Raw genomic sequence first — 12810 nt, forward strand, 5'->3', positions numbered from 1 at the left:
ACACGCACACATGCACACAATTCAAAAATTTCTCATTTTGAATTGAGTGTGCATAAATAATGCAATTCAGTGAGACAGTTAGAATCATATATGCCTTTCACCTTTTGTTTTTAGCCACCAGACTTTGCTGAATTACTGAAGCTAAGCAGGCTTAGTTAGAATACCCAATGTAGGTTAAGTTTGCAGCATAAGTAAGGATGGTGATATTTACAGATTACATGTATTCATTTAGCAGACACTTTTATCCAAGGTGACTTAGGGTCTTAGCTGAATGCACTTACCAACTTGCTGCGTAGTCTTGTTTGTGTGTGCTACAGTATATGTTTGTGGCCAAAGATGAATTTCCACAGGAGTCAACAATAAAGATGACTATACCCTTAAAGCAAGAGAATAGATTTCAGCAAAGTCCTTTTGGGCAAGTCCCTCCACGCGGTGGCCATATTGCAATGCACTTTGGGCACTTATTGGGCATCTATTTCGGACAGAGCTGCGCATGCGCAAGGCTTCAAGACACCAACCTCACTCCAGGAATGATTGGTACGATGTATTCACACAACACACATGATTATACGATTCACACGTCGACTTTTGGCCGCGGAAGGGGCGGGATATGTGTAGACAACTGCCATATCGGCGTTACGAACTAACCCCATGTGTTTCTATGGCAGATTTTTGGAGCACTGTGTCTCATTAGAAAACGCTATAGTGCTGCTTTAAGAGTAGAGTTAAAGCTGAATGAAGGCTCTTCTAGCTCATATTACTGTTAAATATGGGATGGCTACAGTCTGAACAGGTCTTGGTGTTGAGAAACATGGTCTTAGTCAAAGTACAGTAAATCATTGGTGTTTGTCTTGTCATTGCATTTTAAAATGGTTGGTTTAGTCATTTCTGTTGCACCTGCACTGGGTAAAGAATAGGAAATCTATTCTGGTGCTGTTTCCTGTGTAGACTTGTGTAACAGCTTTGCACAGCACAATGCAATCACTGAGTATCCAGTAGCCTACTTTATGTTCTCGTTCATTACTGAAAATGATTTACATGGATACTTTATTGACCCTAATGGAATTGTATGTGTGTGTGTGTGAGAGAGAGAGAACGTGTGTGTTTAAACCTGTAACCTTGATTAGTAATTTCCTACTTCTGTACACAACAGGTACAGTCCCATGATGCCCAGTCTACAAATGGGAAGATAAACAGTTGCTGGTTTTGCCAACGGCCTGCTAGAACATGAAGTGGCTTTCCACTTCCTGTTAGAATGTGCAGTCATTTGTACTACAGAGAAAGAGAGAGAGAGTATCATGTATATGGGGCAGTTTCTGCTTGCTTCTCTTTGTGTCTGCGTGTGTCCTTTAACCTATTTAGTATATCACCCCCACCACCCACCGCCTCAGTGGAACTTGTGCTTCAGTTGAAACTAGAGCGCTTCACTTTGCCTCGCTCTCCCCCGCATAGCCTAACTAACGCTGCCGATGCCTGCGCTTTGCTAGCTGGAGATTGCAACACCTGCCTACCCCACTTTCCTCACACAGACTGACACAGGATATCACGTGAGGTTCTCCTCTCTCTGTGTCAAAAACAACGTTTTTTTGTTGATACTACCGAAGTTAACAACAAATCCAAATTGACCTCATCATTTTTGCTATTATTCTTTGTGCATATAATCCTCAGATTTTATGTATGTTTTAAAAATAAACATTACCGTAATTTCCCAACTATTAGCCGCGGCTTATACATTGATTTTTCAAAATTTCTTCAGCTACGAGGTTAATACATGGGAGCAGTTAATATGGTATTAATATGGTTTTGTTTCTTTTAACTTGCATAAAACACTGTCCTGCGGCTTATACAGAATGTGGGTAATACACAGGAAATTACTGTATAAATCATTGATTTGAGTAAGTAATGGAAGCCGGAGGTGTTAGCAGTCAGGGTGACTTCTCCATTTTCTAACAGAATCCAACACTAGACAGAACAAATGACAGTCAGTTCCTAGTACAATGTAAAAAAATAGATGATTTAATGTGCCTTCATTATAGCCAATAGCATACAGCTCTATTAATTGACTCATCACACACACACACACACACACACACACATACTGCATGTGATATTTTTTCCCTGACTCTTTGGTCATTGACTTCTTGATAAAATTAGTTTCGGTATATTTGGTCCTGTCACATGTGCACGTGTTCTTGGAAAGACTAAACTGAACTCAACATTTCCTGATTTTTGTGTACCGCTCCTCAACTTCCCCACTGTAGGGAGTTCACGTACAAACACACGCACTGCAAAAGCAACATTCTCATCCACACAACCTGCTTTTGGTCCTCTTTGCTCCTCCACAGTGGCTCTGTGTTCCATCACAGTATATTGAATTAATTTAATTCAGGTGCTTCTACTGTGGCACTAATCGCTCGCCGCTCTCACATTTTCAAAATGTCTCCAATACCACTGTGAAGACTTTTCACAGTGTTTAGCAGTAAAGGCATTCTTGTTTCCTCCACTACTGTTGACGTTCCGCAGACCAAAGTTTCTTTGGTCATGTCATTCTTCCTCGGTTCCTTTCTCAGATCTCCCCTTGCGTGAGTCTGTCCTCTGATAACCTTTCTCTGCAAAGAGTGTTACTTCAGTCCACCCTTCCCCCATCACCACATCCTCCCACGCAACATCGCGTGGGGCCTCTCCCGCCCTGCATCTTAAGCACCACTCTACCATTCCACCATCAATACCCACTTGCGCCGGTTGGGGCATTCCTCAGCTCCTCCTAAAGCCCTGACATCAGGGCCCAGAGGTGAGCTCCGTCAGGCTTTATGGCTCAGGTGATACACTATGGAGCCAAATCTTAGCATCCCCTGCCAGACTGAAGGGCTGAAAGTTTGCCTGGGTGCCATTCTTCCTGTGGAGTTATAGCATGATTGTTTTTTCGGCGTCTTTGCACTTTGCACTTTCACACCTCCCCAAGCCAGAGGCCTTGACAGGAAGCCAGGACCCTTGACCATGGTGGTGTTACAACTCTATGGCTCACTGGAGGTTAAAGGTCAAGGCTAGAGCTTAAAGGCCTAATGTTTGCCTGGGTGCCATCCTTCCTTTTGGACTTGTAACAACTGTTTCTGAGCTCTGCAACTCCATGTTGCTCAGTTGTCTAGAGACTTAGTTCAGAGGTCAGACCGTTGATTGCGGTGGTGTTGCAACCCCACGGTCTGTTGTCGTTCAGAGTGGTTCGGAGGTGAGGGCCTTGTCCTCGGTAGTGATGCAGGAGAGCCGTCGCTGGAGCTGCAGGCTCTCTGTGAGCTCGGGGCGCGACAGCCGACGGCGGAACTCCTCGGTGGTGAAGTAGTACATGACGGGGTCCAGGCAGCAGTTGAGGCTGGCCAGGCAGAGCGTGACGGGGTGACAGCGCATGACGGTGGCGCGGAACCCGCAGCTGACCGAGTCCCAGCGCGCCTTGGCCACGTAGTGCAGCGGGAAGGTGACGTGGTAGGGCAGGAAGCAGAGCAGGAAGACGCCGGCGCAGCTCAGCACCATGCGCAGCGCCCGGCGCTTCTCGCCGCCGTCCTGCGGCACGCGGCGCCGCCGCCCGCCGTCCTCCCGCAGGTTCCCCGCCGTCAGCAGCGTGCACGTGCCCACCACGCCGAGCGGCACCAGGAAGCCCAGCAGCTCGGCGCCCACCATCAGCGACAGCCCCGCCACCGCCGACATCTGCACCAGCGGCAGCTCGGCGAAGCACTTGTCCGCCGACTGGTCGCCCCCGTCCCAGCCGAGGCGCAGCAGAGGGAACGGCAGGCAGCAGAAGCACACGAAGAGCCAACCGGCGGCGCACAGGCTCCGGTCCAGCCGGCGGCGGCACGAGGTGTACTGGAGCGGATGCAGGACCATCATGCACCGGCGCACGCTGATGCACACCAGGAAGAAGATGCTGGCGTACATGTTGACGTACTTCAGGTAGAAGCAGAACATGCAGAGGCCGCGGCCAAACGGCCAGCTGTCGTTCAGGTAGTAGTAGATGCGCAGCGGCAGCGAAAGCACCTGCAGCAGGTCCGCCACTGCCAAGTTGATCATGAAGATGACCGCCTTTTTGGTCTCCTTGACGTACATGTGGAAGACCCAGAGCGCCAGCACGTTGCCGATCAGCCCCGGCAGCAGGATTATGGAGTAGATGATGGCGTAGGTCTGGTGCTCATACCGCTTCAGGGCATCCACTTCGGTTTGACTCCAACACGACACGTTGGCACCGCCATCCATATTCCTGTCGCCGAGGAGCGCTAGGACTCCCGGAGGTTGATTTGAATGAATGTTGTTGTTTTTTTTTGTTTGTTTGTTAATTATTTTTATTTTATTTTTCTTCCAAGTTGCTATGAACAACTGTGTCTCTTCTTCTGTCCAGACCTGGTCAGAGTGACGATTGGCTCGGTGGCGCCCCGTGGCAGACCCGTCGTCTTTGCCTGAGGTGCGAGGAAACGTGGTACTTGTCCATGCTGTTATTCATGATGGTGGATGGTCATAGAAGCAGTAGTCACGTGTGTGGGCTTCTTCTTCTTCCTCTTCTTCTAAAGGCAGCTTGAGGAAAACGGATCAGTCTCTGAGGAGCACAAGACAAGACAAACGGCAAGAGTGTTAAGAGTTGGGTCTTGTTCCAGGCTACACGCACCATAACACGCCAGGCTATACACACACCATACCCTCTCTCTTTCTCACACACACAAACACACCACACACTCACACGTACAAACACACCACACACACACCACACACACACACACACACACTCACACGCATAAACACACCACACACACTCACACGTACAAACACACCACACACACACCACACACACACACACACACTCACACGCATAAACACACCACACACACTCACACGCACAAACACACCACACACACTCACACGCACAAACACACCACACAGACACACCACACCCTCACACACATACACACTCACACGCACAAACACACCACACACACTCACACGCACAAACACACCACACACACACCACACACACACACACACCATCATGTACCCTTGCTGCACACGCTGTGTAACCTCTAGCCATGCAGTGTGAATTTGGCTATGTGGGCGCATGCTGACTCAACCTGCTGCAGATGAAAGGTTGCCTTTGTCCAGCTGATGAGGGAAGCCATGCGTCAACATCAACACACCATTTTATTTACCAGTACTTTCTTCTTTTTTTGACGAGGTGGTTGTATCAGTTACACGCTACTGTTTTGCATCTTTTTTTCATAGCTCATAGTTTATTGATCCCCAAGGGGAAATTCAAGTGAGAGAGGAGCTAGAGCTCAGATCAGCAGGTCACAGCTGAACCCTCTCTGCTAAGTTTCTACACTAAGTTACAGTGTTTGCTCAGTCCGTAAAAAAAAAACTGAACAGCTGCACCTGTGTTCATAATCAACTGGGTTACACCTGCTTTACATAGCAAAGGTGACATGCATAACATTGAGAGACTGTTAATTATGTGAAAGCAAGTGTTCAGGTCGGCTTCTGAAGTTGGACAGTGGTATTAGGGCTTCTCTTTTTTCATTTCATCATTTCCTTTCATATTTCACCCATTTGTCTGGTACAGTATACTTTACTTTTTGTCCATTAATTATCTCTCGGATTTGTTTCCATCGTGTCATTAAATCGTGTAAGGTGTCTTTGCCCTGACAATTTCTCTTACTCCCAAAATGTATTTACAAAACCTGATCCTCAAATGTTTTTTTCTACACGAGCCATCGGTTAGTCATGAAACCACTTAAATAGTTCAACAAAATGCTGCATGCTATATGGTTGTTGGGCTTTGTTTTTCTAATGTCAAAAGGTGTGGCCACGCACCATGCACCGTGTTTTTGTTTTTTTTAGAAGTGGTTTACACATTTGAGAGCACAGGATCTCTCTGTTCTCCAAAACAAAAACTTCCTACATACAGTACGTCTGAAAATGAACTTATTAATTCCCTTAAGTCTTTTTGAGACTTTTCTCATTGAGTAAACACGTTAGCCACCGTTCTACTGCATCCAAAGAACATGCAGTAGCAGTAAGACATTTTAATCTAGCTCTCTTTAAAAACCAAAAAACTTTGTTTGACAACACAAACAAACACACACACATACACACACACACACACACACACACACACACACACACACACACACACACACACACACACACACACACACACACACACACTAACTTTCTCTGTCTTTCTGCACATCAATCATCTACAGAAGTCATTTGGTTTGATATCACTGTTATGGGCCTATCATTTTTACATAGATAGCACAAATGGTTTGCATACAGTATATTTTCAACAGGCCCATAGCACTGAGGTCATAGTGAAATCATCCCCATCTGTGTAATTCAGTAGTTCTTCACTGTGATTCAGACTGGGCTGTATGTTTTCCGGTGTGTGTCTAATGGTCATCACAGCTTCCAGAGAGCTCCCAATGGGTGTGCCCTCGTGTGTCTGCAAGAACAGACCTTACTGAGTCAATCTTGAGCAAATCTAGAGCAGAGCAAGATGGAGTGTCTGTGCACTCACAACTTCTGTCAACTATCAAGACGTACAAAAACCTTGCTCCCTATTGTGTGTGTGTGTGTGTGCGTGTGTGTGTGTGTGTGTGTGTGTGTGTGTGTGTGTGTGTGTGTGTGTGTGTGTGCGTGTGTGTGTGTGTGTGTGTGTGTGTGTGTGTGTGTGTGTGTGTGTGTGTGTGTGTGTGTGCGTGTGTGTGTGTGTGTGCGTGTGTTTATGTGTGTGTCTGTGTATGTTTGTGTGTGTTGTGCTTCCCAATTCCATCTATCTTTGTTGACCCTTGCTCCCATCCTCCCTTCATCCTGTCGACTCCACCTCATCTTCATCACAGCCCTCATTCTCTCCTGTAACATGTTCACTAGACTCCCCCTGCAGAGAGAGAGAGTGGGAGTGAAGGCCTCTCTTCTTACAGCGTGTCCTAACTGCAGCAACTGCAACTGACGAGCACTGACTGCCCTCTGTCCACATTCATTAAACAGTCATATTTGTCATATTTCTCGTTAACAGAGCAATGTGAGCAACAGAAAAAAAATACATATGGGGCGTCCGACTAGCCTGGGAATACCCACAGACCTTTCAGCAAATTTGGGATTTGCTCTGCAGGTCAGTCTGACCAAGAGGCCATTGAAGCCCATTTCCTATGTCCCTAAAACACGGGCATGCAAATGCAATCGCTAATCCGGCATGGACTTGTATTTGGTAAGAGTTTAATGTACCAATTTAAATAATTTCACTGCTAGTTATGCCCCTGCAGGAAGTCGGGAATCTTGTTGAAGTCAATGAACCTTTTCCAGACCCACTCCCAATTGTACATTTGTGAAGGTCTCGCTAGCGCCCGACAGAAGTTCAGCTCAAAACGTTCATTTCTTTCAAATTGATTTTGTCACTAACATTTGCTCGCACCGCGTGCAGTTAGGATATGATGTTAAGGCCACTTTGCTAATGACAACTATTAACATAAACTACATACAATAATAATAACAACAACCACAACCAACGATAACTAGGGATAACTACAACGATATGAACGTCCAAGCTGCCAAAGATAAAGACAACTATAATCCAGTCCACACCAGGGGTGTCCAACATAAGGCCATAGGATCATGCCCCCCGATGTTTTGGGTAGGAAGGGAAAATTAGAAAAAAAGATATTCACATCCAGTTGATTTCAACAATGTTTAATAAGAAATATTTATTCTATGATAATATCTCTGTAAAAAACTTAAAATGGAAGTAGGGCATTTCAAGAGAGAAAGAGCAGTATATGGCAACAGTACATAATTTGTACTTGTTTGCTCATAAGGAGTATCACCAAACAACACTCTGATACCCATGCAGAAAAATGATAATGACCATGACGGTGACAGCCTCCAGGAAGTCTCGTTCCAAAAAATCCAGCCCACTGCCTGTTATGAGTTTGACACACCTGGTCCACGCTGTCCACCGATAACAATACAAGACAACTACAATGACAGGACAAGACAACTACAATTATAACTATATCTATCGTGATATGACCACCCATACTGACCAATGATAAGGAAAGCCTCTCACAATATCACCCACTCTGAAAGTGATCCTTGACGGTATCATTCTACGTGTCGTTGATGCTACTGTATCGTGTGCGGTGTGGTGAACGTCTCATTATTAAACACAATAATGTTTAAAACTATCATTTAGCGTTTTTTTTTTTCCAGCGATATTGTCATCATTGGCTGTGTAGACAGGCCTTTCCGTTGGCCAGGTCCTCTCTGTTCCCTCCACTTCCTTGCAGATCTCTGGGAGTAGAGTGAACTTTGAGACACTTAGTGCCCTGGGAGTGTTCCAGGGAGTCAAAAAAGCCTCCAAGCTCGTCTTCCCATCAATGTCTGGCCTCAGCTTTGTCTTGGTCTGTGCAATGGAATGCAGGACGCACTGGCAAGCCAGCCGTGCACTGGTCAGGCAAGCAGAGGTATGGGCACATCTTTAACACTCAGAAAACTGGGTGTTAAAACGGTGGTGGACAAGAGACAAGGAAATGGCATGTCTGTAAGTTAACTGTGAAGTGGCGGGATGTGGCTGGAGAGTGATAGTGATTTAATCATGCTATCGTCCTTATCTAAGGAAATAGTCCAATTATGGAAATAAACACTTTGCTGCTTGTGAACGCGTGCAAACACACGAGACACAAGCGATAATCCGACTGTTTATGAACCCACAATAGATCTCACACACACACGCGCACACACAGAGACAGACACACACACACACACAGTCACTCTTGGTCTGTCTTCCGTATGGCTGTTTTGGCTTCATTTATTCACCTGTCCTCCTTTTCTATCGCTGTTCCTCACACACAGAGACTGCTGCTCTTTGCCCCTTACCTTGGTATGCTGTGGCTGATGGTGGTGAGCTATCTGTCCAGGTCAAACCAGCCTCATACACGCCCAGTGGTGAGTGTTACGAACGCAAACACTTAACTCGCTTAAATCCCCTAACCCTGTTCTTTTGGACTATAGATAAACATAGTATCTCAGCTCCTAGTGAGTGTGATATCTCATAATTAGATAAAAATCTCCCTCTCTCTCTCTGGCTCTCTCTTCCTTTCTCTCTCTCTTTCTCTTTTGATCGATATGATGGTTCAGAAAAGGGCTTTCTCATGTCTCTCATCTCTCTCACTCTCTCTTTTGCTTTCTCACTCTTTCTCGCACACACACACACACACACACACACACACACACACACACACACACACACACACACACACACACAGACAAGCTTCCATGTACACAAATGGGTTGTTGTATACAGAGATTCATGTCAAAGGATATAGCACTTGGCTAGCTCTTCCACAGCCGACCCCAGCAGCCCAGACCAGGCCAGGCCTTCTGGCCCAGATCAGGAGGGGTTGGCTGGGCCACCAGAGGGCTGAGAAAGGCCCTGGGGAGCGTGGAGAAGCCCCCCGTTAAGAAGTCCAACAGGCTCTCTCTCTCTCTCTCTCTATCTCTCTCTTTCTCTCTCTCTCTCACTGTCTTTCTTACACACACACACACACACACCACTACACTGCCGCCTAGAATGAATGTCAGTACAGTTTTGAAATTGATAGAGAGGCAGTTCATAGAAAGACAAATCAAATCAAAAATAAGAAAAACAAAACAAGTGAAAAGGCTTAGAAAATAACAAGCCTGTGTGAGATTGCTAGCACTAAAGAGTTGAGGTGAAAGGTGACAGCTGGGAGGTGGACATGGAGGAGCAGTCCTGCCAAGGGTCATTTGGCTGCCCACTGGTCAGCCTTTGTCCCTCTTTATCTGTTCAGCCTCCATCATGGACACAGCCTGTCAGGCACCCATGACAGAGGTGTCCAGAGATGGACGCACAGCATAACACTGCACCACACAGCACAGCACAGCACAAAACAGAACAGCACAGCACAACACAACACAACACAACACAACACAACACAACACAACACGCTCTTTCTCTGTCTCTCTTCTAGTTCACCTGACCCTGAAGGGTCCATGCCAAGCCAATGGTCAGCCTTTGTCCCTCTTTAGCTTTAGCTTTAGCCCTCTAATTTCATACAGGCCGCCTCACTGCGGCCTCTAATGCATTCACACAACTGAATGTATAGTACAACCACATTATACAACAAACTTCATTTATTCTCGTATACATTTGAGGAATGCCACACCGTCACATCAGCGTGTTAACGGTTGATAACTCCAGTGAAATGCTCACATAGGCTGCCCTGCTGGTGATGTTTCGTTTTGTCCACAAAGGTTGCTTGGTTGGTGATTTTGTTTTTGATGGTAAATAGGCTCGATTGTTGATTGCCCACTGTGGGAAGTCCCCCACCTATAGCACAATGTATCATCTCTCCTGTTTACATGTGAATATATGGAGATACTTTACATATGCTGTACGACCCACATGTTACACTCTATCTATAATGGTGATGGGTATGAAGTCATTGGCATGCACCCATACGGCAAGAACATACCAAGGGAACTCCCGGGTGAGACACATGGGTTTTCACCTTGCTCACAAGAAATGATTCATTTCTGCTTTACACTTTTTTGTTTCCCCTCTCTCTCTCTCTCTCTCTCTCTCTCTCTCTCTCTCTCTCTCTCTCTCTCTCTCTCTCTGTATATATATATATATATATATATATATATTTCTCTAAGTTTCTTTTGTCACCCATTAGTGGAAGGTTTGCTGTTGTGGGCAGTTTTCCCCTCTGTCCCAGTATCAGCGAGTGCCTCTGGTTTCCTCCATGTCTTCATGTGACCGTTGCACAGATACAGGTCGCCACATGGAAACTGACGTCACACCTCTCACTACTGACTCACCCCGAGACTTTTCTCATAGCAACATAACGTTTACACACACAGAAAACATCTCCAGCAGACCCCTAATAATGCCGTTTAGATCAGATAGATTAAAGTATTTTCATTCAAAAGAGGTCAAACGTTCAATTAGCAATCATCTTGAAACCACACCCTTATTTAGCTGTCCTCTATGCCCGTCATAACAGAAATATGTCAAACCATACCATGAAATTCTGCTGTGCTGTCACACATCTAAAGCACATGATATAGGCTACCGTTCTTGATAACTGTGCGATACAAATGTATGTTAGCAAGAGCCAGTAAACAGTAAGGGGAACAAGAAGCGTCTTTCCCCCCACTAGCAACGCTGCCGTTGAAGCGGGGCCTCCATAGATCCCCATGGGGGAGGAGTGGGTGTGGGCAGAATGACTCTGCTCACAACTCACATGTGTAGCACCATGTGTTCATCCACAGCCAGAGAGGGATGGGCAGGCGAGTGGGGGTGTCTCAGGGACCAAACATCAACATGCTCTTAGTTTCCTGGGTAACACAGACAAGAGGTGACCCCCCCCCACCCTCTATCTCACCCCTGTTCCAGAACACACCACACACACACACAAACACGTACATACATACAGTCACTCAAACACACATACATACATACATACATACATTCATACATACATACATTCACTCAAACACATTCACTCAAACCTTACTCCTACATGACCACATTCGTCAGCAGAACCCCAAATGTTTCGCATTCTTCAGTCTGCCAGAGGAAGCCCAGGAGACCTCACATGGAGTGTGACTCCAGGAGAGAAGCATTTCACTCTGAGTTCACCTCCTCTCACACACACACTTACTTACTTATTCAGACACACACACTACACACAATGTTTCTCTCTCGGTGGTTCTCTATCGGGGAGATCAACGCCTGGGAGCTCCCTGATAATGATCGATATACAGTTGAAGGAAGCTGAATTACCTGGTGCCATATGACTGTGATCTTGTCCCATCTGAAAGGAGTGCGGAGAGGAGAGAGATCAGATCACACGTGTTCCTCTCGTTGACAGCACTCATGCTTACAGGAACAGACGTGCTCTGCTGTCTCCTCTCTGTCCTTTCTTCTTCTTCTTCTTCTTCTTCTTCTTCTCTCTCTCTCTCCCTTGACTTCTGTCCGTCTATCTCTTCTCTTCCGTTCTCTGTTTTGTTATTCGCCTTACACGCTTGGTATCTTTATCGCTCTCTTTTCTCTCTCTCTCTCTCTGTCTTTCACCTTCCCTATGTCCCTCCTTCTCTCTGTCTCGCCTCCTCTCTCTTTCTCTTTCTATTCTTGTCTCTCTCTCATTTTCTCACTCTCTCTCTCCTCTCTTCGCTGCTGCACACTGTCTTACCTCACCCGCTGTAGTTTATCGCCTCAGATAGAGTTTCCTGTCCCACTGTGGGGGCGTGGGTGGCTCTCTCTCTCTCTCTCTTTCTCTTTCACAGCACCGCTTCTTCTATTTCCCAGTTTCATGCAGGCACACACACTCTTTGTTGCCCTCATTAACTCTCTCTGCCTTTCTGTCTATATGCCTCCCTCTCTCTCTCTCTCTCTCTCTCTCTCTCTCTCTCTCTCTCTCTGTCCCACACACACACACACACACACACACACACACACACACACACACACACACACACACACACACACACACACACACACACACACACATCCTATATGACAGCTCTCTGGCTAGAATGGCATAAAGAAATGAAATTGCATTCCAGTAGAAAGATGCCTTTTATGTTTCCTTCTGTTGGCAGTATGTTGTCTGTCCTCTGAAAATGATTCATATGTCTTGGAAATCAGGGAAGAATTTGAATTATGCATAAATGAGTGAAAACACATTGTAGACTGATGTAGAAATACATTACTCTTATATTTTAATGTTTATAGACTCAAACAGAGATACATGC

At 45.9% G+C, this 12810-nt stretch overlaps 1 protein-coding gene across 1 annotated transcript; it reads right to left on the minus strand.

Annotated features, from left to right (window-relative positions):
- Positions 1 to 1993: 1993 nt before the first annotated feature.
- Positions 1994 to 12378, minus strand: gpr174 (G protein-coupled receptor 174). The gene is made up of 2 exons (XM_076292063.1): positions 11840 to 12378; positions 1994 to 4579 (listed from the first exon to the last, which is right to left on the minus strand). The coding sequence occupies exon 2, from the start codon at positions 4240 to 4242 to the stop codon at positions 3211 to 3213; it is 1032 nt and encodes a 343-aa protein (XP_076148178.1). The 5' UTR covers positions 4243 to 4579; positions 11840 to 12378; the 3' UTR covers positions 1994 to 3210.
- Positions 12379 to 12810: the final 432 nt, after the last annotated feature.

The sequence above is a fragment of the Alosa pseudoharengus genome, unplaced genomic scaffold (assembly GCF_046254945.1).
Source record: "Alosa pseudoharengus isolate Yale_2024_CS ecotype anadromous, Long Island Sound unplaced genomic scaffold, YU_APseudo_1.1 YU_APseudo_1.1_scf_19, whole genome shotgun sequence".
In the NCBI taxonomy this organism is placed as follows: Eukaryota; Metazoa; Chordata; class Actinopteri; order Clupeiformes; family Clupeidae; genus Alosa; species Alosa pseudoharengus.